This window comes from Mchenga conophoros, linkage group LG1, assembly GCF_057382185.1.
Source record: "Mchenga conophoros isolate Kocher_MC1m ecotype Shallow Benthic linkage group LG1, M_conophoros_male_GT1.1, whole genome shotgun sequence".
NCBI lineage: Eukaryota > Metazoa > Chordata > Actinopteri > Cichliformes > Cichlidae > Mchenga > Mchenga conophoros.
In genome coordinates this window covers 42663627-42691486 of record NC_140526.1, presented here as the reverse complement: position 1 = coordinate 42691486, position 27860 = coordinate 42663627, and the positions used below count along the sequence as shown (strand labels likewise).

At 42.8% G+C, this 27860-nt stretch overlaps 1 protein-coding gene across 1 annotated transcript; it reads right to left on the bottom strand.

The window, feature by feature from the left end:
* Positions 1-209: 209 nt before the first annotated feature.
* Positions 210-27860, bottom strand: lg1h16orf87 (linkage group 1 C16orf87 homolog). Its single transcript, XM_085279072.1, has 4 exons — positions 27583-27860; positions 15631-15730; positions 4557-4736; positions 210-970 (listed from the first exon to the last, which is right to left on the bottom strand). The coding sequence occupies exons 1-4, from the start codon at positions 27646-27648 to the stop codon at positions 852-854; spliced, it is 465 nt and encodes a 154-aa protein (XP_085135198.1). The 5' UTR covers positions 27649-27860; the 3' UTR covers positions 210-851.

Below are 27860 nucleotides of genomic sequence, written 5' to 3'. Positions count from 1 at the left end.
CACTTAGGTTTAGGTGTTATCTAAAGTCACTCAACCTAGTGCCAAAATAAGATTTAAAGAACATTTTCCCACTGGAAGTTCTACAACCATCTTTGCTATTCTACCAAATACAGATATAAGCAACTGCGCTGCAAGCCAAAGTTTGACATATGAAATGGGATCAGCAGTTACAACCAAAAGTTAGAAAAGATAAACATTTGAGTCCCAACTACATGTCAAATGTTTGGGTTGACTGTCTTTAATACATTTTTATAAAGTAATCAAACAGATTCATGCGTCACTGTGGACATCCAAAGCCACCAATAGCGATCAAAAAGAACAGAAGGAATCAAAGTTGGACAGATTTGAAAAGCAACATTAGTGTCTCTGCCTCAGAAACATCCACCTTCCTCCAAGAGAGCTGAACACTGGGCTGACTGCAGTTTTTAGTCCATCCACATTGTAGGCATTGTGAAACTCATGTGAAGCATGGCTACAGAAGATTCCTAACATTATATAAAATATGGTGAGCACTGTGCAAAGCACTAATTACTGACAGTTTGCTTTAAATCTCGTGTATGCAAATGTATTGTCTTTTCATGGTCATTCCAGTAAAGATCATTTCATAACAGTCCATTTATTTTGAATACGATAACATATAAGCTCTTCCTCTCTTTGACTTCATGGAAAAGTCTTCTGATCCATGGTTGTTGCAACTGATATTCCAACACAAATCCTTCTCGCCATGACGAGATAAGACTTTGCAGTTTCATGAACTGTGTCTCGTAATCCAAGTGAAATACAGCCAGGTTCAGCTCCAGAGAGGTCTCGTCTCTTTGGTCATCCGTTTTCTTAGTTACTCTGGATTTGATTCACAAGATAAGTCTCTGCGCCAGGATCTTGCGGTTGATCTCAGCCAATGCCACAGAAAACACAAAGGCCTTCTCATCAGAGAGACTCGCGTATATATCCACCTCCTTCTCCTGTTTGTCTGTGAACACACACACACACACACACACACACACACACACGGCAATAAGTACTTAACAACACTGGCTATAGTTTCAGGTGTCTGCAGTCTCAGACCCATAGTACCATAACAGTATCTGCAAATTCTAGAGCAATCTGTACTGTAAGGCCATATTCAGTATACACCTATTACTTCACAAACTGTTAGTAAATAAATACATTGCTTGTGTTTGAAAACCAAATTGGCAAATGGAGCATGTGCACATAATATAAGGTCCACATAGAGATTCAAAAGCATTTTGCTCTAAAGACAACTGTGGCGGCAGATTTCTTTTTTCATTAATCACATATTTAATCACATCACATTAGTTATAGCAATATCACTTTCTCACTTTCTCATAGTAAGAGCACTCCTGTCACCAGTTTACATGCATGTGGAACGTCTTCTGCTCATCAGGGATGTAAATCTTTAGGTGACGGCCAAGCAGAAAACGAGGTCAGAGGAGGCGCTTGTTCGTACAAAGGAAGCTGAGCTCAGCAACACGGCCACTGGAGCCGTGGGAGGCTTTCCTCTACGTGGTCTGGTTGAAAACTCCAAGTGTGTGGAAGATGGTTGTGTGATAGAAAGAGATGCTGACAGGGATAAAAGTTTTTTTATTTGTAGTTTTTGTTTTGTTTTGGATGGACCACTGGGAGGGAAACCTCAGGAATACGACGCCTGACTTCAGGACTGTTGTGGGAAGGACTCTGTCCTTAGTTTATGGTGGTTAACACTGTTGGACCAGAAAGAAAAGGCCGGACGGCGAACGCGCTTGTCCACAAAGCTGAGCCCAGCAGTGCGACCAGTGAGGCCGTCGGAGGATCCCCTCGGGTGGTCCGGGCAAATCCAGGTTTTGATTGTATGATTTTTTTTTCTTTCAGAAATATGGGAAAGAATACATGCAGCATGAAGTGTGTAGAAGCTGTAGAAGAGGAATGCAGTGAAGTGTGTGTGCAACAGAGAGTGATGGATAGAAGAACAAGAGGCAAAGTGTTATTGAGCAGTGATGAAAATGATATTAAATATATGTGTGTTGGTACAGGTGGCTGCGGAACTGGATCAGCGCCCTCCACAAGCTCAGCGGCCGGAGCAAAATGATAGATTAACATAACTGGAACCACACCAGCCGTGCTTTGGCTGAATATTACACAGCTTCACCTTCAGGTAGATGTTACACTGAAGAACAAGCTTCGAGGACAATCAATCTCTCCCTGAAGACAAAATGCAGTTCGAGAGCAACGGCGTCGACTTCAAGAGTCAACAAGGTGAACAGACAGCAGCACTGCCCTAAACCCTGAAGGGTTCAGCAGCATGTAGCAGTATGTACGAATGCCATCATGGATGCAAGCATGCGCTCCTGATCACAAGCTGAGGTTCACCAGCGACATCACTGTGTGTGAATGCACTTGAGAAGACCGAGTTTCACATTTGCCATACTGGGAGCTGAAATGGCAAAGACAGAGACTGAAAAGAGTGAAAGATAAAAGGCAAAGCTGAAGAAGAACGGCCCACTGGGCCTCTGACACACCACAACCGTGAACTGCTGCAGAGGTGGGAGAGACACAGCAGCTGTGAGAAGTGGAGAGAAGAGAGCATGGAGGAGAAATGAAGGCTGTTGTTGATAATGTGAGAACACATGAAAATTGGGTTGGGAAACTGTGGCCGGCTGCGTGTGGAGGTTGAGAAAAGTCCGTAGGATCGCAACAAAGGTAAAAATAAAATGCACACAAACGCACATAAAGAGAGAAATGTGAAGGACCCAACGATCAATCCAACAAGAGCGTGCCAAGCTCCAACTCAGCCACTGCAGAGCAGACTCGGTGCCACCCAACAGGGATCAGCGAATGAATGCAGATGACACCTGATTAAACAGTCAGGCAGTTTTACCTGAAAAAATTCTGTGGTGTGACGTTTCTAATCATTTTACAAATGATATGCATTTACACGACTCTCTGAACATCACAAACTCCGTTAGAGTCCTGAGCATGAGTGAAAGTGACTGGAGTAATTATAGCATGCAGGTTTTACAGCAACTTGTGCTCATTTTGTAGGGTAGCTAGACTGATTTTCCAGCATGTCAGTGCATAAGTGCATTAGGCCCTCATTGTCTGAGGAAACATAAAAATAACAGCAGTTGTGGTTTCTTTTGACATGTGTACAGAACTTCGAAACATTGTGTCACACCGTAAAGACAGGATTTGGGTTCATCACATTTCATTGAGGGATTTTGATCGGCCTCAAACATGCTGGAAGCACCTAAAGAAGGCGGTTGTTCTTCCAGAGTTAAACGTGGTTGTTTTAGTTTCCCCAAGATGTTTTACACCTTTTAAATGGGCTGATGGCCCTACAACAGTGAAGAGTGCAGTACACAGCATAGATAGAGTGGCAAGATCTACAGTGGCTTGAAAAGTGTTCGGCCCACTTGAACTTTCCCACATTTTGTCCCATTACAGCCACAAACATGAATCAATGTTATTGTAATTCCACGTGAAAGACCAACACAAAGTGGTGCACACGTGAGAAGTGGAACGAAAATCAGACATGATTCCAAACATTTGTTACAAATAAATAATGTGGAATGTTCTTTGTCTGCGTCTCTGCATGTAAGATGTGAGGCCACAACTCAGAGATGGCCCTGGGGTTTCACTGGGAGCTCGCTCCACATTGCAATGTGTTTATTAAACCCACTTCAAATCAAGCTCACTGGGTGTGTTGCAGGTTATTGTTAAATTTTCCACAACACAACTCAAAGGCAATTTATTTCATTCTGCTTTTGCAGATTTGCATAGTCAACCCAGAATCAGTGCAAGATGTGCAAACAAGTCCTTGCTAATACACAGTAACATGCAGGAGTCTTGATCCACCCTCCTTACTTTATATTTTACTTTCTGATCATCATATTTCTTTGTCTGTTAAGCTGCTTAACATGGACATAAATCATTTGAATATAAAAAGTGGTGAGCAGTGCTGTGTCTGCATATGAGACACTTAACAAAGGACCAGTTTGAAACTGTATCTGTACTTACTTATAAGAAGCCTGGAGAGCTTCCACTTCCTGAAGACTACTTAAAGAAATGACAGAAAACTGCCTCAGAGTGTTCAGGATGTGCTGAGGAATAAAGGTGCTCACACCAAATATTCAGTTGTAAATACCATCGTAAGTATGTATTTCCATGTATGTTTATTTCAGGAAAGTGTTGCACACATTTCCCAAGCAAATTATAAAAAGAAGAGGATTTTTAATTATCGTGTGTATAAGTTTGTGGCAATGCTGGTTTTCCTGTCACGGGCAGACTGAGCTCTAGAAGGCAATATCAAAGCGCCAGGTAGTCTAGATCTAACCTCGCCGTTTCCCCCCATTTTCATTGGATACATTTGTAATTTAATAGATATTATTCCATAGTTTGTATAGCCACTTTATTTAGTGAGTTCCTGCTCATTTCTTTTGTCCTCCTGTCTATTTGTACTGTGACAACACAACAAAGGCAAAACTAAAAAAAAGGTCCCTAAAATGAGCAAACAAAAAAACAGTGCCACAAAATGCATCTGTGAATATGACTTGTTTTACCTTTCTCCTCTTCCTGTTTCTTCAGCCCCACTGTTTTTGGTCTGCCTCGTCCTCTTCGTATGGGATCTGATTGGCTGTTAGCCCGGGGTCTCCTCCTGTTCTCCATGTCATTGGTTAGAGGACACTCAATTCTCTCTCTGCGAATGCGCTCAGTCCTCCTCCGCCTAAAGTCCAGCTTGTCTAAAGCAGGGATTACAAATACCACATGCTGTTTAGCCATCTGTTCAGGGGGGTGTTGTTCAGACTTCCACCCAAATCCTTGTTACCAAAAGCAGCTTTGTTTTTTTGTTGTTTTCTCTCTTTTGTTTTTTGAGCAAGGTCTCCAATTTTTAACATTTCATTCATGTTTTCACAATCACACGGTTTCTGTGTATGGGCAGTATAAGGAGCTAAATATTTTGTATTTCTGGGCTTCCAAGGTCTTTCCCACAAACCAGGAGGCCAATCAGATAGTAGACAGAAAGTTAAAAATGTATGCAATGCCTTCTGATGATGCTGCCTAAGAGAAGCATGTATAATGTAAACAGAATTGGTCCTAGCAGTGAACCCTGAGGAACTCCATAATTAACCTCAGTGTGTGAAGAGGACTCTCCATTTACATTTAATGTAATTTGCATACTCTGATTGCTATGAGAAAATATTATGGTCGACAGTATCGAACGCTGCACTGAGGTCTAGCAGGACAAGCACAGAGATGAGTCCACTGTCAGAGGCCATAAGAAGATCATTTGTAACCTTCACTAAAGCTGTTTCTGTGCTGTGATGAGCTCTGAAACTCTTCCATTCCTCTGCACATGAACAGAGCAGTCATCTGCATCTACTGTTTAACAACTACTCTTTCAAGAATTTTTGAAACAAAAGGGAGTTTGGAGATGGGTCTATAATTAGCTAAGACCGCTGGGTCAAGAGATGACTTTTTTAAGTAACAGTTTAACTCCTGCCAGCTTGAAGGCCTGTGCAATTAATAGAGATAGATTGAACCATTAATTGGTAGGACTTCTTGTAAAAATGGGGTTGATGATTTAGAGGAAGTAATTGCTGAAGTTATTCTCCAATTGATCTTTTTGAGTTAAGAGCATATATATATATATATATATATATATATATATATATATATATATATTTATTTATTTATTTATTTATTTATTAGGGGTGCAACGATACACAAAATCCACGGTTCGGTTCGATACTTTGGTGTCACGGTTCGATATTTTTTTGATACAAAAAAAAATGTTCATGCCTTTTTAATTTGTCATTTATTAAATTTTCACGGCACATTCTGCACCACATCTCTGTGCGTTCATCATTTGTTTGAAGCCAGCTCACCTCCTGCAACTACTTTTCCGAGAATACGTGCTTCTTTTGTGGTTCGGACTCCTTCTGACATTTGTTTGGAGGTGGAGGAACATCACAGTAATTGCTTAAAGGAGCTTCTTCGACATCTTTAAGAGTTCTAAACAAATGTCTGTCCTCCTCCAGAAAATCTTATGTACGCAAACACGCGTTGCAACTTCTTATCTTGTGCGTGTTTTTTATTTTGACAGCGAATGCGCATCTGCGGACCACTTATGTGCAGCCCTGGTTATTTAGCTCGTCATATCGCAGCAACAGAAATTCTTTTGTCCATGAAACCATAAAGCTGCACTTTCTTTTTGCCTTATAGTCTGATTTATCATAACTTCTCCGTTTTGTGGTAAGCTTTTCTTTGGCTGTCACTTCTTCACCCTGACCTGTCTTATTTGGCTCAGCAGAACTAAAATATATATCCTGCTGCTTTTACACGCGCACTCACATAAGCTCAGCGATTCTCTGCGCGATCAACCTCTCACATGTTTAAGCTGCGGGAGATTTCACTTGTCATGTTTGCATATAAGCTAACGATTAATAAGACGATGTCAGAGGAATTGGTGCACAAATTATCATCACTCACAGATCAGTGCTGTCGCTCTCTATACACAGTTCACACGATTGCAAAGTGAAAGCAAAAAAACAAGCGCAAATTCAAACGCGATTTCAATATGTCACATATTGACAGTGGCTCATCGATGCCAATGACATAATTACCCAGCTACATTTCTGAAAGAATGCAAAAGCATTGACATATATTTTTCCTACAATAGCCCGACGGGCAGGGCAGAGATAGATTTTGGTAGCCCGACTGGAAAAATCGCTAGCCCCAGGACGTCAGGCTAGCGATTTTGCGAGCCCTGTATCTGATTGAGGAATCACTCATCTTTGGAAAAGAGAGTTTATTACAGAGAAATCTTTCCAAAATAAAAGCTATACTATACGCTTCTTCTGGGCTATATTCTCAGCAGCATATTAAACATATCAGGTCCCCATAAGGAGAATCCTGTGCTAACAGCTGTCTAAATGACTCGGGTAAAGTTTGTAGCATGCGTGCTTGTTGTTTTTGTCTGCTTCCACTTGTCTTTGCACTAGGATGATGTCGGTGTAAATGTGCAGTCATATTCGTTGTGTTCCCACTAGTGCTGTCAGCGTTAATCTGAAATGGCATTAACGCAATCTCCGTTAACGAGTTACCGCAGATCGCCCCGTGCGTGGGGCTGGACGGCCAACACGTTAACGAGCTAACTGCGCTAACGCACTAGCTCCCACCCATGTAATTGAGCATTGCGTGGCACATCCAACATACTGTTTTACTTTAGTCCATGAGCGCTTACCTTCAGGGTCATACGTCACATGAAAACCAAAATAATTCCAAATGCCAGATCTGAATGAGGTGGGGGAGGTTCAATTTGCCATGTTGCAAGGAGAGCTTAACTTCTGTCTCGCTAGCTTGCCCTGCGCTCAGTGAATCTGCGTTCGACTACTCCGCCTAGGCTGCACTGTCGAGCGCAGATCCACTGAGCGCTCAACACAGACAGCATAGTCAGGAGGAAAGTTGATAAAATAAATTAAAAATTTTGTATTGTTCGATACATATGCGTACCGAACCGAAAGCACTGTATCGAACGGTTCAATATCGATACGAGTATCGTTGCACCCCTAATAAAAATAAAAAAATAAAAAATAAAAATATTATATATTATATATATATATATATATATATATATATATATATATATATATATATATATATATATATGCCCTGGTGCTTCAGTGCGTTACTTCTGTTTTGTTTTTGTGCATAACTTCTGTGTCTGGGCACTCCTCTGGATATTCTTACACCAGAGAAGAGCTTCTTAACTACAGGACTACAACACCTGTGGATTTACTTCCAATATTTGTCACATCTGCGGCAGATTTACTGCAGACTCTGATCAGGAAAGAGAGACGCCGAAGGAGACGAAAGCGAGCCGGCGCACTCGGGCGTCTGAGGAGACGCGGACTGCGAACTGCTCTTCCTGGGATCTTCCTTTCCAATGTATGTTCACTCAGGAATACGATGGACGAGCTGGCCCTGATGAGAAGCATGAACAGAGACTTTGCCTCCTCCTGTGTCTTATGTTTTACGGAGACGTGGCTCTGTGAGGACATCCCGGACTGCGCGCTCAAGCTGGAGGACTTTCATCTGCTGCGCGCGGACCGGCAGGCCTCTCTCTCTGGTAAGACCACAGGTGGAGGTGTCTGCTTCTACATTAATAGTGGCTGGTGCACAGATGTAACAGTGATTGCTCAGCACTGCTCTTCCTCTCTGGAATACCTTTTTATTCACTGCAAACCGTTTTATTTTCCGCGGGAGTTTGCTTCATTCATCTTGGCCGCTGTTTACATCCCGCCAGGCGCGGATGTGCAGGCAGCTCAGTGTGCCCTCGCGGAGCAGATACTGCACATGGAGCGGACATACCCGGACTCTCTCATCATTGCTCTTGGGGACTTTAACAAAGCCAATCTGAGCCATGAGCTTCCAAAATATAAGCAGCATATTAAATGCCCGACCAGAGAGGAGAGAACATTAGACCACTGCTACAGCACGATCAGCGGGGCCTATCGCGCGGTGCCCCGCGCTTCACTCGGACTTTCTGACCACGTCATGATCCACCTAATCCCCGCGTACAGACAGAGGCTGAAGCTCTCCAAACCTGTCGTGAGGACTAAAAAACTGTGGAGCAACGAGGCTGTGGAGGAGCTTCGCACGTGTTTGGAGTCTACAGACTGGGACACATTGAAGGCTGCTTCTAACAGCTTGGACGAGTTTACGGACACTGTCACCTCCTATATCCACTTCTGTGAGGACAGCATTGTGCCATCACGCACCAGGGTGAGTTATAACAATGACAAACCCTGGTTTACTCCTAAACTCAAAAAGCTGTGGCTGGAAAAGAGAAAGGCGTTCAGAAGCGGAGACAGGGACTGCTACAGAGAGGCCAAGTACAGGTTCACTAAAGAAGTGGACATTGCCAAACATCAGCACTCTGAGAAGATGCAGCAGCAGATCTCAGAGAATGACTCGGCCTCTGTGTGGAAAGGTTTTAGGAATATCACAAACTACAAGCCTAAAACCCCCCACTCCACTGATGACTTGCTCTTAGCCAACACCCTCAACGACTTCTACTGCCGTTTTGACGAGCCATCAGGCAGCCTTCACACCTCCAACGACCCCAACAATAGAGGCACTTTGGACACTCATTCCCCCACCTCTCCCCCCTCCATAGAGCCATCACCACCTTCAAACACTTCACCTACAACACCCCCCTCCTCACCCCACACAAAAGAGGATTTCACACCACCTCCTCCCACCACAACTCTTCATATTCATGAAGCAGGTGTGAGGAAGCAGTTTAAGAGTCTGAATGCTTGAAAAGACGGTGTGTCTCCTGCCACCCTCAGACACTGTGCAAACGAGCTGGCCCCAGTGTTTTCTGGCATTTTCAACTCCTCACTGCAGGCATGTCATGTGCCTGCCTGCTTCAAGTCCTCTACCATAATCCCTGTGCCCAAGAAACCTAGGATCACTGGACTAAATGACTACAGACCCGTGGCTCTGACATCTGTGGTCATGAAGTCATTTGAGCACCTGGTTGGGGGTTTGAGCACCATTTTGGGAGGAACACCCTTCAACTGGTGCGGGAGTATGAAAGGGAATCAAGGAAACTAGCGGATTATAGGAACCATCTCCGTTTCAACCTAAGATGCAGACAAAGCAGAGTTGTTCCTAAGAGCCTGCGCCTTGGATCCACTGTCAGGGGATACAGAGCAGACTTGATTCTACAGAGAGCACAAAATCACCTTTTAAGTGAAAGGATAAGAGAGGTCCATTTCACTATAGATGCCCTCCAGAACAAGATCAGCCAGACCCTGCAGGAACTGGAAACCCTTCTACCATCTCCAATCTTAGAAGAGGTTTACAAGTTTGTGGACAAGGCTCAGCGGGCCCAACACTCTAAAGGAAAAGAAAGACAACGCAGGAAATTCCACACCTTGCTTTCAAAAACACACACTCCTCATGCTGAAACTACACAACCCAGAGAAGAAAACACACCTGATGCCAGTCAGGAGAAATGGGTTAAGAACTTTTCAGACAGGATTCTCACTGAACTTGAAAAGAGAGTATTAGCCAAAGGACTCAATTTTGCCATTTCTCCACAACAGTTGCCCATAGTGGACCTCATCACAGCCACAGAATCTGCCATACGGATTAATACATTATCACAGACAGAAGCAGAGCAAATCAGGATGAAAGTCTCAGCCACGCTCCCCAGTGCCAAAGTCCCTCCATCCAACCTCACAATTAGGGTTGGGTACCGGTGACATAAACGGTAGTAACCAGACCGAAAAGCAGCGCACATTTCGGTGCTTTTTTTTCCTGAGCTGTGATACACTTCTAGCCAATCATTTTACGTTTCCGAGGATAGTAGGCGGGGCCAGGTACGTACGTTCTGTTAGAGCAGAGCTCCAGATTAAAAATGTCCAAGGCGAAGCGGTCAAAAGTCTGGCTGTACTTCACAGCAAAATATGCAAACTCAGCAGCAACAAGTGCTTTAAGCTGATACTGTGATACTGTCAAAGGAGGTAACACCTCGAATCCGATGAAACACCTGGCGACGCATAGCGTTTTTTTTAAAAGCCGAGAAATGCGCCGTATTTGATAGCTTGCTGCGAGACCTCACACCGAGCACGTCGGGTGGGTTGCCAGTTATCGGACCCGGAGCAACATCCCCCAAAAACCCGAAGAATAGAGTCCTGGCCCCTAGCCCTGCCAGTGTAGCAGAAATGATGAGGATGATGATGGCAGCAGCCCTTCTTCTCTGCGTGAGTAGCTTAATGTTGTTCATGTGTAATTTACGTTGAGTAGGCTAACCACGTTATTACATTAATGCATGTAAGGTGAACTAGCAAACATCATCATAGCTACATGCGGCTGTCTTCTTGTTTGATGGCAGATACTCCCTTCACCCTGGCCAAAAAGGCTAAAATGACCAAAGAAAAAGTGGGAAACAGTTAAACATGAGAGGTTTAGGACAAAGTTTGTGTCTTTTTCCATTGTTTAAGCACTGCTTCCAGCCAAGAGTGATGCCATATATGCCCCATAGCTGCAGAAAAGGCTAACATTGTTATCTTTTTACAAAAACAGCTGAACATGAGAGGTTTTTGGACAAAGTTTGTGTTCTCCATTCTTTAAGCACCGGTTCGAGCACAGTTTCAAAAGTACCGATTTGGCACCGGTATCGGATAAAACCTAAACGATACCCATCCCTACTCACAATACAGGAAAAGAAGGCCGTCGCTTCCCTGAGCAAAGACCACAACATCACTGTTTTACCAGCTGATAAGGGAAGATGCACCGTGGTCCTAAACACTACAGATTACCATACAAAGATCACTACTCTCCTCAGTGACAACAATACCTACGAAGCCCTAAAGCGAGACCCCACAAGCAGCTACAAAAAGAAAGTTATAGCTTGCCTTCAAGACTTTGAAAAGGACAAAATTATTGACCGCCTTATATATCACCGCCTTTACCCAGGGGATGCCATACCCTGCATCTATGGACTTCCTAAGATCCACAAGGAAGCTGTCCCACTCAGACCCATAGTCAGTAGCATAAACTCAGCCACTTATAACATTGCTAAACACCTTGCTACCATCCTTGCGCCTCTCGTGGGGAACACCCCACACCACATCAAGAACTCCACCGACTTCACCGACAAGGTCCAGAAACTTACCCTGGATCCAGATGAAACCATGGTGTCCTTTGATGTAGTCTCTCTCTTCACCTGCATACCCACCACGGAGGCCGTGGAGACTGTCAGAAAACGACTACAAGAAGACAGCTCCTTGGAGGACAGGACCAACTTCACACCCGATCAGATCTGCACACTGTTAGACCTCTGCCTCACCACTACATATTTCAAGTACAACGAAGGCTTTTACAGACAAAAACATGGCTGTGCCATGGGCTCCCCCGTGTCACCTATTCTAGCCAACCTTTACATGGAGGAAGTGGAAAGGAAGGCTCTTGGCTCTTTCAAAGGAAGAGTACCCAGCCACTGGTACAGATATGTGGACGACACCTGGGTCAAAATCAAGACACAAGAAGTGGAATCCTTCACTGCGCACATTAACGCTGTGGATAAAAACATCAAGTTCACCAGGGAAGACACAAAGGACAACTGTTTGCCTTTCCTGGACTGCGCTGTGCACATTGAAGAGAACGGCAAACTCAACATCGAAGTTTACCGGAAGCCCACACACACGGACCAGTACCTCCTCTTTGACTCCCATCACCCTCTGGAACACAAACTTGGAGTAATCAGGACCCTACACCACCGGGCAGAACATGTTCCCTCTAAGCCTGAAGGGAAAAAGAAGGAACACACACATGTAAAGGAAGCACTCAAAACGTGCGGCTATCCTAAATGGGCGCTCTTAAAGTCAGCAAAGAGGCACAGAAAAGAAGACCAGACACCAGCGAGGGAGGATAAGAAGGACAGACGCAACAACATTGTCATCCCCTATGTAGCCGGTGTATCAGAGAAACTCAGGAGAGTTTTCTCCAAGCATGACATCCCAGTGTATTTCAGACCCAGCAACACGCTCAGACAGAAACTGGTTCACCCGAAAGACAAAACGCCAAAACACAGACTTAACAATGTGGTGTATGCTGTACAGTGCAGCGAGGAATGCTCAGATCTCTACATTGGAGAGACCAAACAACCACTTCACAAGCGCATGGCACAACACAGAAGAGCCACCTCCACAGGACAAGACTCAGCACTCCATCTGCATCTTAAGGATAAAGGACACTCTTTGAGGATGCCAACGTTCACATTTTGGACAGAGAGGACAGATGGTTTGAAAGAGGAGTGAAAGAAGCATCTATGTCCACTGTGAGCGACCATCTTTGAACAGAGGCGGGGTTTACGACACCAACTCTCTGCCATCTATAATCCAGTTTTGAGATCCCTCCCAGACGCCTTAACGGCCACTCACATCCTGGGCCATCTGACCTCAGGAATTCACATGATAAGGTGGGGCCAGGTTTCACAATGAACACACCCGAAACTCTGGCTGATTGGGACCCACACCCAGTTTCACACCTTGGCTCAGGCGATTAGCACTTAGAGTCCCCCGAGAGCAGCTTCTACCTTTCTACCTTTAAAACTCGCCTTCCAGCCAAATGGCTGGTAGGCTTTTAGCTAGGCTTTAGCTTCAGCCAAGTGGAAGCTAAATTGTCTAGTCATTCATATGTAAATTAGGTTGTTATCTGGGAATTCTGGAGGGGAGTGGGGGTGTGTGAATGAGGGGGTGGGGGAGCTGCTAAAAGCTGTGAACTTCCTTTTGTGTTTCATCTTGATGCATTCTCAATCATCCAGGGAAATAAATCTCCAAAAGTCACCAACTTGGAGTGTTTCAGTTTGCCATCTTAGAGAGAAATCAACACACATGGGTCCTTTGTTGCTGAGATTTATATATATATTTATATATATATGTTCTTTGCGATGTGTTCACTGCTACAGATACACATGTGGTAAATGCAGACTACAGATACCATGGCAGTGCCAGGATTGTGAGTGATTGCTGAAAATGTTGAAATGTACTCACTCACTTTTTATTATTATTTGTAAATATGTGTACAAATGGTTGGTTTTTTGTACTGTTTTTATCAATAAATCTCAGCAACAAAGGACCTACACCCATGTGTGTTGATTTCTCTCTAAGATGGCAAACTGAAACACTCCAAGTTGGTGACTTTTGGAGATTTATTTCCCTGGATGATTGAGAATGCATCAAGATGAAACACAAAAGGAAGTTCACAGCTTTTAGCAGCTCCCCCACCCCTTCATTCACACACCCCCACTCCCCTCCAGAATTCCCAGATAACAACCTAATTTACATATGAATGACTAGCCAATTTAGCTTCCACTTGGCTGAAGCTAAAGCCTAGCTAAACACCTACCAGCCATTTGGCTGGAAGGCGAGTTTTAAAGGTAGAAAAGCCAAATGGCTGCTCTCGGGGGACTCTAAGTGTTAGAGGATCATCAGGGGGTCCTTTTGTCCCTCTGTGGGGGGTTACTCCCACTAGGTTTATATCTGGGACTCTCCACCATTTGACCTTAGAACTGAAGAAGCTTCTCGGATGAGAGGTGAAACGTCTTCAAGCAACTTAAAGAAGTCCAGACGCTTTTCTTTGCAAGCTCCTTTGACTGAGCACCTGGTTCTCTCCTACCTCAAGACCCTCACGGCCCCCCTCCTGGACCCCCTGCAGTTTGCATACAGAGCCAACAGGTCTGTAGATAACGCCATCAACATGGCCCTACGCTTCATCCTGCAGCATCTGGACTCCCCAGGAACCTACGCCAGGATCCTGTTTGTGGACTTCAGCTCTGCCTTCAACACCATCCTTCCAGACCATCTCCGAGACAAGCTTTCCCAAATGAAAGTGCCTGATCCCATCTGCCGGTGGATCACTGACTTCCTGACGGACAGGAAGCAGCATGTGAAGCTGGGAAAGAATGTCTCGGACTCTCGGACCATCAGCACCGGCTCCCCTCAGGGCTGTGTTCTTTCTCCTCTGCTCTTCTCCCTGTACACCAACTGCTGCACCTCCACCCACCAGTCTGTCAAGCTAATCAAGTTTGCAGATGACACCACCGTTATTGGACTCATCTCGGACGGGGATGAGTCTGCCTACAGGAGGGAGGTTGAACGTCTGGTGTCCTGGTGCAGCCACAACAACCTGGTGCTAAATGCCCAGAAGACAGTGGAGATTATTGTGGACTTCAGGAAGCACACAGCTCCACTCCCCCCCATCATCCTGACTGACACCCCCATCACCTCTGTGGACTCATTCCGCTTCCTGGGTACCACCATCACCCAGGACCTGAAGTGGGAGCCCACCATCACCTCCGTCATCAAGAAAGCCCAGCAGAGGATGTACTTCCTGAGGCAGCTGAAGAAATTCAACCTGCCAACACGGACGATGATGCAGTTCTACACTGCAATCATCGAGTCCATCCTCACCTCCTCCATCACCGTGTGGTACGCTGGAGCCACTATCAGGGACAAACAGAGACTGCAGCGTGTTGTGCGCTCTGCTGAGAAGGTGATTGGCTGCAGACTCCCATCTCTGCAGGACCTGTACACCTCCAGGACACTGCGGCGTGCAGCTCGGATCTCAGCTGACCCTTCTCACCCTGGACACAGTCTGTTTGACCTGCTCCCCTCAGGCAGGAGGCTCCGGTCCATTCGCACCAGAACCTCTCGCCATAAGAACAGTTTCTTCCCCTCTGCTGTTGGACACATGAACAATAACCGTATGACTGTTCCCACCACTAACACATGACCCTACGCTGTGTCACTGCATCATTTCATGTTTGGCACTGATCACCACCTGCACTCATGTATATATCATGTATATATCTATCTACTTAGCACTTTTAATTCTTATTTTTATGTCTATTTAAGTGTTATATGACAGTATGTTTTTGCACTAAGTACCGTAGCAATTTCCTAATCATGTCACTTTATTTTTTCACATTTTTCTTTAACCTACAGCACTACTTGTTCTTTAGCTTTGTGCAATCCAAAAACATGCATGTTGGAATAACTGGTGATTCCAATTGGCTGTAGGTTTACTGTATCTTCAACTCACCAACTACCAACTTACCTGCTATGGCTGGGGAGGAGCGCTCATTTAACTTTGCATTAAGGAGTTTCCTGCTAATAAATACATAACCACATGGGCAGGACTTGCACGCCACTGGAATCTAGAAAGAGTGAGAAATAAGAAACATTACTGTTAAAACATCACTACATCATTTCCACAAGGTGGATTCCTGTTTTAGCTGCACAAAGCCTGCAGCAGACAATCTGACACACTCTTAGAGGTCTCCATGTCTGACACATATCTCAAGGATCAAAGCTAACACAGGGCAGGTTTATTCCAAATAAATGACATGAGTTGATAAACTTCAATGGAGTGAATGAAGATATCCACTAAATCATGCCATTTTTAGCACTAAATGGATCATAACCATTGCGCACTATGACTCATTACTTGCAGAAGAATTTAGCCAAAGGTTTGATTGTATTTTCTACATCTGCAAGCCCACTAGCGTCCACTTAAGTTTCACTGATGTCAATGTTTTTCACTGGACAGTGTAGATCTCACTTAGCATGTTAGAGGTTCATGAGTTCATGACAGTACAGTTAGAAACAGACTGAACAAGTATGACTTGTTTGGAAGGGTTACCAAAAGATAAGACTCTTCTCTCTCAAAGGATTACGGCACGACAGCTGAGGCGCATGAATAGATGTGAATGATGCAAGTTGTATGTTTGAGTGCTCAGTGGATAAAGGCTATGTTTTATTGTGTAAGAACCAGTCCAGTATAAACATTTTATACAGCAGCAGCTATAGTGATTTATCAATATTTTTAGTCATGAAGTGGTTTGTGCTCTACAAACAAGTGTAGAAGTCCCCCTGACCAATGTGTACGAACAAAGCACAGATTTTTAAGGAATTTAAACAAGTCTTTAAAATGAATACTACTAATAATAATAATCAAATGACAAACTACTACTACAACAATAATAAAAATAAATTATTATATTACTATTATATAAATGGATGGATGGATTATTGTTATTATTGCCTTTTAACCAACAAACTGTTCACAATTACAATTTAAAGAAAAAAAAAACTGCATGCAATTTGTCAAAATTTCAATTATTTTCAGGCTGAGTTGCTTTGTTTATTTAATATCATTTAGATGAACAGCACGGTGCCGCACTGATTACTATTGCTTCACAGTGAGAAGCAACAGTAACATCGAGATGGACTTTGACTTCTCCATCTGATCGGGGCCTTTCTGTGTGGCGTTTGCATGTTCGCTCCATGTTTGTGTGGGTTCTCTCAGCGGTTCCCAAACTTTTTTTGCTAGGCCCTCCTTTGTTTTACAAGAAAAATGTTCATGCTCCATATTAATATGAGTAGAAAAAGTACAGTTTGAATGAGTATGTGGAAACGTTGTTTTGAATTTTCTTAGTTTGGACTACAGTGACCAAATTTTGATATAATAGACTTTAGGGCTGGGCGATATGACCTAAAATCCATATCGTGATATAATTTGAAGCACGTGCGGTAACGATATATATCGCGATATATTCTTTTCTTCTGTATAACGTATTTTCCACACTATAAGGACTTAAAATCCTTTAATATTCTCAAAAATCGAGAGTGTGCCTTATGTATGAATTCTGGTTGTGCTTACTGACCTCGAACAGATTTTGGCTGCAGAAATCTGTTAAAAATGTTTTAGTACAACTTTGGTAAGCGCCACTGCTTGATGGATCGTCAGAGCATTACGGCTGCCGTAGGGAGGAGCTTCGCGGAGTAATCTGGGTCCAAAACTCCGTCCACTTCAGGTCCCAAAGTCAAACCAACACTAAGAGTTAAAAACTGTCTAAATTCTTTCATCTTTAATTAAATCATCAGCGTTGCTGCTTTACCAGGTGTAACAATTAAGTTTAACATCCAGGCATCCATGAAAACAGAATTTATTAAATTTAACGGAGTTAGAAGTTAACAGGAAGTTAGCTCGCTAGTTTACACCTAAACATTTCACAGCATGTTCTGACTGAGAGATTTTTGAAACTAATTCAAACGTCCAGCTCTGCTGTCACTTCCAACATAAATGAAGACAGAAAACTAAACAGCAGTGGTGTTTGCAGGGTTACTGAAGTTGGGCTACCTGGTATATAATGTTGTGCTACGTGATTGCTAGCGACACAGCTATGTTAGCATAACATTAGCACAGTGAAGCTGGAGGATGAACGCCAACTTTTTTTCCACTCGATAAAAGTTAACGTGAGTATTCTGGTGGCAAATGCAGTCGCATAGCAGGATGCTGTACACGGGCCAAACTTCAGTCAGGAGAACAACTGAGATTATTCATCCACAATACGAGGTTAGTCATTAATATACTGCAACAACATGGGAACAGAGCAGCTGCGAGAGAATTCAACATTAATGAATCAATGTTACGGAAGTGGAGGAAGCGCAGTTTTTGGCTTTCCCCATATTTCAACAGTGCTTCATCTCTTTGCTGTGACTGTCGCCCGCCATCATTTGCAGATGATAATGGTTGTAGCCGCTGCGATGCTTGCGACCAAAACATGCGCAGCTTGATGACATCATCAACATGCGCTATCGCGATAGAGCGATATAGTCAAAATCTCTATCGTTGGCCAAATTTATATAGTTTCTATCGTATATTGTTTATATCGCCCACCCCTAATAGACTTACATCTCTAAATGTCTGCTGACTACCCAAATTATTTAAAAAGGTGAAACAGCCTTCAGTAGTTATTTGAAAGGAAGTAGTCGTGTGCCGCAAACAACCCCATCCCGATTGAAAGGTGCAACAGGTCAAATAGCTGATTTTTCAATTTCACTTCTTAGCTTTCGCTTTTAGTCTCAGTAAACACAGTATTCTGAAATAAACTTTTATTCAGTATCACCCAAAACCTGTGACTGAGTCCATGAACTTAGCAGTGTTTACAGAGGAAAAGTCAAAAAGTAATTTCCTATACAATCTGATGGGACCGAAAGTCCTTTTGCAACCATCTGATGGTGTTAGAGGAGAAGGCAGGTTTAAGACTCACATGTTTTTGACACTGTCTGCAGAGAACGTCTGTTGTTAAATTGAGGCCAACAGACTACCTTTATGTTATCTACCATAGCAACAGCCCTATGACATGCAACTACAACATGTGAATGCGTTATAATTATAACCTCCCAGTAAGATGATGCTGTGATCACACCAACATATTTACCAAAATGTTGTTGAAGGTGATGTTTTTCCTTCCTCTAGCAGACACCAAAAGCCTGTGAGCTCAGCCCCTTTGTGCTGCTTCCATCCCAGTCACATGGGCCGTTGCGTCTTTTAAAATACAGCAGCTCACCAACATGAGTTTTTAATGTCGACAACTTTACTTTTGGTTTTGGCCATCTCTTCATATTCCATCACCAGCTTGCATTTGCATGAATGACAGTCCCTTAATGCACTGTGCTGGTGAAGCTCTATTTGCACATTAAATGTACAGTCTGGCAAGAGTTTTCATGAGAAAGTTGTAGTTTCTTTCAGCACAACTGGAGAGCAACATTGTAATTCACACACCAACAGTAGAGATGTTGGCTCTCTTAGGATCTGCCTTCATATTCTACTAGTCAAAGTTTTTGGACATACGTTTTCATTTAATGTTTTTTCTCCTGTTTCATGACTATTTACATTTTACAATCTCACTGAAGGCATGAAAACTATGAATGAACACATATGGAACTATGTAGTAAACAAATGTGTGTGAAGTGACACAAAACATGTTTTACATTTTAGATTCTTAATACCATACCACCTTTATTTATAAAGCACTTTAACATAAAACCAGAGTTCACAAAGTGCTGTACATGCTAATAGCATAAGTAAAGAAAATTAAAATGAGATAAGATAAAATAAATAACAAATTGAGTCAACCCCTCTAATCAATGCCAAAGGCTTCAGCGAATAAATATGTTCTAAGAACACTTTTAAATTCAGAGAGAGAAAAGGCCTGCCTAACATGCAAGGGTAGATCATTCCACAACTTTGGAGCAGCTACAGCAGAAGCACGATCACCTTTAAATTTATACTTAGTTTTTGGTACCTTAAGGAGCTGCTGATTGGCGGACCTAAGGGAACGGGCAGGTGTATATGGTTGTAGTAGCTCCGAGAGGTGTGGGGGGGGGGGGGGGGGGGGGGGGCAGGCCATTAAGAGATTTAAAAGCAAATAAGAGAATTTTTAAAACAATCCTAAGATGTACAGGTAGCCAGTGGAGTGAAATTAAAATGGGGGTAATGTGCTCAGACTTTTTTGTTCCAGTTAAAAGACGAGCTGCATCACTAACCCCACAATAAAGTGCGTTACAATAATCCAGCCTAGAAGTAACAAAGGAATGGATTACTGTCTCAAAATGCTGTTTCGATAAGATAGGCTTTATTTTGGCTAATTCCCTCAAATGAAAAAAGCTAGAGCTTACAACAGCTCTGACCTGGCTTTCAAGTTTAAGATTTGCCTCTATTTTAACTCCCAGATTAGTGATGACTGGTTTAACATACTGTGCCAGTGAACCAAGATCTATAATAGTGGCCTCAGAAGCGCCACCAAAAACCATCACTTCTGTTTTCTGTTCATTAAAATTTAAAAAGTTCAAAGCCATCCAGGCCCTTATTTCATCAAGGCATCTGAGCAGCGAGTCTACTGAGAAGCCATTTATCTTTTAAGTGGGAAATAAATCTGGGAGTCATCGGCGTAGCAGTGGAAAGAAATCCCATGTTTCCTGAAAATAGACCCAAGGGGTCGGAGATATAGAGAGAAAAGAAGCGGGCCTAAAACTGAACCCTGTGGGACCCCACATTGAAGAGAAGCAGCAGAGGATACAAACTCCCCGAGTTTCACAGAGAAAGTTCGCTCTGCCAAATAGGATCTGAGCCACTGCAGTGCGGCACTCCGCATACCCACCAACTGCTCTAAACGGGAGATTAAAATATTATGATCCACTGTATCAAAAGCAGCAGTTAAATCTAACAGCACGATAATAACACAGTCACCTGAGTCATTTGCCAAAAACACATCATTAAAAACTCTTAAAAGGGCAGATTCGGTACTATGTAAAGCTTTAAAACCAGATTGGAAAACTTCTAAAATACCGTGTTCTTCTAGGAAGGACATTAATTGCTTGTAAACTACCTTTTCAAGAATCTTTGAGATAAAAGACAGTTTGGAAATAGGTCTGTAATTCACAATAATATCAGGATCAAGAGCAGGTTTCTTGAGTAGAGGCTGAATCACCGCATGTTTGAGATTGACAGGTACAACACCAGAGGACAAACTACTATTTACAATGGATTGTACAGCTGATGCTATAGTGAGAAAAACCTCTTTGAAAAATCGAGGAGGGAGAGCATCATAAGGGGAACCTGAGGGCTTCATGTGAGCAACCAACTCCTGCAGGCAGAGCATGGAAACTGGCTCGAACCTGTCAAAGACAGCAGAACTAGGGACAGGGGTAGAAGGGTCGAGAACGGACTGGGAAGTCTGCGCTTTGACAGATAGCACTTTATCAATAAAAAAGTGCAGGAAGTTTTCACAAATTTCCTGAGAAGACTCGACACCAGCAGTCTGTGGAGCATGAAGGACCATGTCAATAGTCTTAAATAAGACATGAGGCTTACGACAATTTGCCTGAATAATAGCAGCAAAATGTTTCCTCTTAGCGTCTTTTACAGTTTTCTGGTAAGAATTCCAGTAATCTTGTAACATTTGGTATGACACCTGAAGTTGATCCTTCTTCCATTTACGTTCAGCTCTCCTACACTTTCTTCTGGCAGCCCAGGTGTCTTCATTCAGCCAGGGTTCAGATTTGGCTTTTACTTGCCTAAGCTTAAAGGGGGCCACTGAATCTAAAGCAGTTTGGCAGACAGAGTAAAACCACGTACTCAGTTCTTCGGTATCATTGCATATGAAATCAGGAAGGCCGCCGTTCTGATTAAAAACAATAGAGAACTGTCCAGCAGAGGAAGGGTTAAAAATACGACAGCTCCTAGCAGCAACAGGAGGAAGATTAACTTTGGTAAAAGGAAGGAAAACCTCAAACAAGACAGGCTAATGATCCGACCCTACAATGTCACAAACCTCTAAGTTAGAGACAGGTAAATTATGAGTTAAAACAAGATCCAACGTGTGCCCATATTTTTGTGTAGGCACAGACACAGGTTGCACAAGATCAAAAGAGTCAATAAGATATAAAAAGTCCTTTGCCATTGGCTTGTCAGGGCAGCACACATGAATATTGAAGTCCCCAATAATAAGGACATGATCATATTTTGGCATAATTTCAGCCAACAGATCAGAAAAGTCATTTAAGAAGTTCTTATTGTATTTTGGGGGTCTGTAAACCACAGCACAGAGCACTGTGTGAGAGCGACCTAGCTCAAACATGCTCAGTTCAAAGCTACTAGGTGAGGTTGATAATGGCAGTGGTTTACATTTATACTGCTTCTTAAAAACAGCCGCTAGTCCTCCTCCTCTGCCTGATATTCGAGGAGAGTTTAAAAAGCAGCAGCCATCAGGTAAGAGATCTGTGAAAGCGCTGGACTCACCGGCCCTCAACCATGTCTCAGTTATACAGAGGAAATCCAGTCCTTGGGTCATAAATAAATCCCTTAAAATAAAAGTTTTATTACTCAGCGATCTAGTGTTCACCAATCCAAACCTGGTGGAGGTCAGCGTGTTCGTGGCTGACAGCGAGACCCGACGCAGCGGCCGCAAGTTCTGTAGGTTCGCACCGCGCCGACGAAGATGAGGGGAAATCTTTCGTGGCTGGGACATCTGATCCGAGCCAACAACGGGCACCAGCCAGGCATCGATGGGCTCCAGAGAGCACGGAGAAAAGGCATGACAAGGCACAGATCCACGTTCGTTCCAAAGAGCCGGGGAAGAGCGCATCAAGTACGCCTTAAGTTTCACGAGTAGACCGCTACGTTTGCCCCGGCGTCTGAAACGCTTTCGCCGTGAGGCTGGGGCCAGGGTCCGACAAAGGTTAGCTGGTATCCCAGACAGGAATGGAGGTAACGCCTTATGTCCATTATAAGTTGCATTGGTAAGATCACTGGCAACTAGTCGGAGGTCCAACAGTTTTTGGCGATTGTACATTAAAAGAGAGTTGACTCTAGCAATAAAAAACAACATAAGCAAACACAACAGAGGAAGAGCCAGACGGCGAGCCACACACACTGGCGCCATCTTGAAACTCTAATAACAATAGCCTCCCTTTGCTTTGATTATTGCTTTGTACACTCTTGGCCTTCTCTCAATGAGCTTCATGATGTAGTCACCTGAAATGGTTTTCACATTACAGGTGTGTCTTGTCAGTGTTCATGTAATGGCAAAAAAACAATCAGCTAAGTAAAGAGAAAAAACAGTCAATCATTACTTTATGAACTGAAGGTTAGTCAGTCTGGAAAATTGCTAAAACTCTGAATGTGTCAACGAGTGCAGTCGCAAAAACCATCAAGTGCTATGATGAAACTGGCTCACATGAGGACCGCCCCAGGAAAGGAACAACATAAGTCACCTCTGCTGCTGAGTAGGGCTACCACGATTAGTCGACTAGTCACGATTAGGTCGACTATCAGAATCGTCGACGACTGATTTAATAGTCGACGCGTCGTTTGAAGCTTTGCAAGCTCACAAAAGACGCAGGAATAAGTAGCAGGATTTAAGAGTGTAATAACGGACTGAAACAGAAGATGGCAGCACTCCATGTACAAGGATGCCAGCTGCCGTTAAACCCCGAAGAAGAAGAAGCTGCGTCCCAGAATTCATAGCGCGGCCCAGCACAGTTTCCAACAATGGCGGCAGCTAGTTAGTTTTAATATTACTCTTATTATTCTTTCTGGGTCACAAAATAAACGTTTAACATATTTTCAGGCGAGAATGTAGCTGTGTAAACCTCAAATATCTGCTCAGTTTATCAGGACACCGCATATTTTCAAAAGCGCTCCGACGTTTTCGGAGACGTCTGTTACCCACTAGCTCGATAGCTAGCCGGGGGCTTATGGCGTTATTTTTGTGCCACTATTCTGAGCGCACGTAAAAATAAATTCCAGGTGCAAGTGTTGTATTTTGAGGAGAAATTTATTTTTGAGCAAAGAAAAGCTAAATTTGAGTGAACAAAATTCATTGCTGCGTGCAAAAAATGTATTTCAGTGTTTGCTATTATCCATACACACGCACACAATCCGGTTGTTCAGTCTGACGTCACTAGCCGTGTCTGGGTCTAAACTCCGCTGCAGGTCCATATATCAAACGATCACTATGGGATTACTGAGAGTTGAAAAACTCTCTAAAGTCTTTCATCTTTAATAAAATGATCAGCGTTCTGCTCTATCAGGTGTAACAATTGAGTTTAACATCCAGGCATCCTTGAAAACGGAATTTATGACATTTAACGGAGTTAGAAGTTAGCAGGGAGTTAGCTCGCTAGCTTCTATCTAAATACAATATAGCATGTCCTGACTGCGGGGTTTTGGAAACAAATTAAAACGTACAGCTCTGTTATCACTTCCAGCATAAATGAAGACAGAAAACTAAACAGCAGTGACGTTTGTAGGGTTACTGAAGTTGGGCTAGCTGGTATATAATGATGTGCTACGTGACCGCTAGCGACACAGCTATGTTAGCATAATATAAACAAGATAACTTTTTTTCCACTCGATAAAAGTTAATGTGAGTGTTCTCGGTGGTCAGGAACAAATGTAATCGCATGGCAGGATGCTGTAAAAGGACCAAACTTCAGCCAGGAGAACAACTGAGATAATCCATCCACAATACGAGGTTAGTCATTCATATACTGCTGCATGGGCTGGGCTGTAGTTACATCGTAAGGTTTTAAAAACTGAGCTTAAATAAATGATTAGCGGTAATAAAAGCCGAGGGAGGTCAACAGTGGTCGCTGACTGTTTTAGGAGCTTTTTGAGATCAAATAGAAGAAAATACATAACATTAAACATGTTAACAACACAAAAGCCATATTAAACGCAGACTACTTTAGACCCGGAAGTAGGATTCGTCGCGTCATCACTGAACAACCGGATAGCAGCCCCTGTCGCTCAGTTTTTGCACTTGCGCTCGCGCTCTCAACATTTCTGTCCGTGCGCGCTCAACAAAACCAGCCAATCACAGACTTGGATGCAAAAAAAAATCTGTTGGCTGTTTTGGTCTCCAATCAGCTCGAAATGACGAAATGCAATATCCCAGAATCCATTTCGTCCAAAACTCAAACGAGGCAGTGGCGGAGGAACACAGAGTGGCGGAGTTTGAAATATTACTCTTTCTGGGTCACAAAATAAACTTTTAAGATATTTTCATGCGAGAATGGTGCTGTGTAAACTTCAAATACCTGCTCGATTTATCAAGACATCAAATATTTGCATAAGTGCTCTAACGTTTTTGGAGATGCCTGTTACCCACCATCTAGCATTTTTTTTTACGTGCGCTCAGAATAGTGGCACAAAAATCATGCCATAGGGGCTAGGCTCACTAGAGCCGCGAGAACACCGGACTCCCGGCAAATCGTTTTCAAACCCACCTCCGTCTTTCGCTGCTCAGGTTAAACATGATATATGAGTCACTTAGATAACTTAAACATGTTATTGTTTGGCTTTTTTCAGTATTTTATTTGTTCCTGAGTAAATCGGTTTGGCTGAGATTAAAGTTATAGTTTTTACACAGCTGAATAAACGTCAAGCAGACAGCTGATTATCAGAAGTGTGAGATGCTCCAGAATTTACTCCGGTGTCCTGTTATATTTTAGATAGCAAGGAGTTTATTAAACTTCACCGAAACAATCTGCAAACTTCATTAAAATTTAATAAACTATCATCTTGTCTTTATTGTTAGTTAGCACAGACCTTACACACCTAAAGCTGTAAGCTAATGATAGTTATATAAGAGCAGATGCTGCTGGTGCAATAAGCTGTAGTTTTACATCCAATGGATGATGATCTGATTAGTCGACTAATCGCAAAAATAATCGGTGACTAGTCGACTATCAAAATAATCGTTTGTGGCAGCCCTACTGCTGAGGATAAATTCATCCGAGTCACCAGTATCAGAAATCACAAGTTAACAGCACCTCAGATTAGAGCCCAGATAAATGCTACACATAATTCCAGTAGCAGACACATCTCTATATAAACTGTTCAGCAGAGGCTGTGCAAATCAGGCCTTTGTGGTCAAATAGCTGCTAAGAAACCACTACCAAGGAAAAGCAACAAGCAAAATAGATTTGTTTTAGCCAATAAACATTAGACCAGTGGAAATCTGTGCTTTGGTCTGATGAGTCCAAATTTGAGATCTTTGATTCCACTCGCCATGTCTTTGTGGGAAGCAGAAAAGGTGAATGGATGGTATCTACAGGTATGGTTTCTATGAACCATTGAGGAGGAGCTTCAGACACTGAAGCTGACTATAATGCACTTTTTCCAGCACAAAACGGACAGATTTCTTTCAGTGAACAAGAAAGAAAAACTAATGACTCATCTACAGTTTTTCAAACTACAAATAGCAACAGCATTTGGTATAAAGTTAAAATTTTGCAAAACCATGCACATGTTGTTTACAACTGCTTTTAGGAATATTTAATTAAACAGTGATAAAATGCTGGCATTTGTACTGCACCCATTTCATATTTTTATAGCCTAAGTGTAACATCTACATCTTACCAGCAGCCGTTTTACTGCTGAGCAGAACTATTTTCAACGGATTTATTCACAGGGTCAGAAGAGTAAGCCAGACGCAGCTAATGAAAAGAAAGAAACGCGGTAACTAGTGGTGTGCGAATCGATACCGAAATATCGATTCTTCCGATACCAGCAATTTATGTTCTAGAATCAATTCTCATATTATAATATATATATTTTAGTACTCTGGGGTAAATTTGTAGTTTTTCCATTAAAATGAACGCAGTGGAAAAAAAACTATATCATTCGGATCGTCTAATTTGGAAGGAACTACTTCCTCTTATGCTTTTCATAGTCATGTGCGGAATACGGCTGTATAAATGTGTGGCAGCCTCTGGCATGCACACTCACAACAATGGCTGAGCGCAAACAGAGTCATGTGTGGACGCGTTTTACCTCCACAAACAGCCAGTCAGTCAGTTTTTTTTTTATTTCTATATGATTATTCTGCATTATTAAGCAATAAAAACAAGTTGTCTGATGTCCTCTAATCATTATGAAGCAATATGGTTATGTTATTATTACAATTACATAATACAATTGTATATTGTATTATGAAATGCAATGAAACATTACGTTTTTGTACAGAGTATCGGTATCGGATCAGTATCACCGATACCACCCTGAATTTTACTTGGTATCGGATCGGAAAGGAAATCAGTGGTATCGCACATCACTAGCAGTAACACATGCTTGTGTGTGGTGGTAGTGTGAGGACAGGGTCGAACTGTGTAACTAACCATGCGCATTACTGATGTAGACTTGTTGCAGTCTACCCACTGTTGGCTTTAATTTGAAGAGTCCATTGTGATCCAGCACCATTACCGTAGTTCCAGGAAGAGATGCTCACAAAGCCAAAGGGCTGATTTTTTTTTATTTTTATCTTTAACCAATCGAAATGCTCAGTGAAGATCACAAGTAACTGAGGTACGGTAATGAAAATGCGCTACTATAGCCCAACTCATTTACTGAACTTTTGAACCAGTCCCTTACATTACTAACGCAAATATGTGATCATATGTCCGTCTGTTTTATACATACAAAGTCACAAAGCCACAACCGTGAAGACGGACATAGATGCCGATGCTCTCTCTGCCGAACGGAAAATCAACATCTACCAGCTGAGCCGTTTGAGAAACATCGTGATCACCGGGGCTCGCACTGAACCCCGTTTCCGTCTCTAGAGCTGGAAACTACCGTAGGCTGCCATGATTGGTATCAATAAAACGAAACGCAGTCAGTAACACAGCCCTAACAATTAAAGATGTATTTTCTTACCTGTTGGTCGCATTCAGGACAAGATTTAGTAGCCATTTTGACCTTCTTTGTTTTATTTGCCGACATCGTCCCTTCTTCCAGCGACACGCAAACAGCTTTACGGTAACTTAAATATCTGTCAGTACATGAATGCCGCAGGTCTTTATCCAGCAAACGCGGACACAGACGTGCCACAAAACCACTTCGATATCTACCTAACTAGATGACGACTCCCCATTAACGAATAGGTACACGCTTCTGTATAGGCTTCTAATAACGTAAAACCTGCGAGCATGCGC

Bases quoted from the DNA above. Each gene is read 5' to 3' on its own strand.
- lg1h16orf87 (XM_085279072.1), bottom strand. From the start codon at position 27,648: ATGTCGGCAAATAAAACAAAGAAGGTCAAAATGGCTACTAAATCTTGT. The intron at 15,731-27,582 runs GTAAGAAAATAC...CACTCTTTCTAG, and splicing joins GTCCTGAATGCGACCAACAG to ATTCCAGTGGCGTGCAAGTC. The intron at 4,737-15,630 runs GTAAGTTGGTAG...TCCCTGCTTTAG, and splicing joins CTCCTCCCCAGCCATAGCAG to ACAAGCTGGACTTTAGGCGG.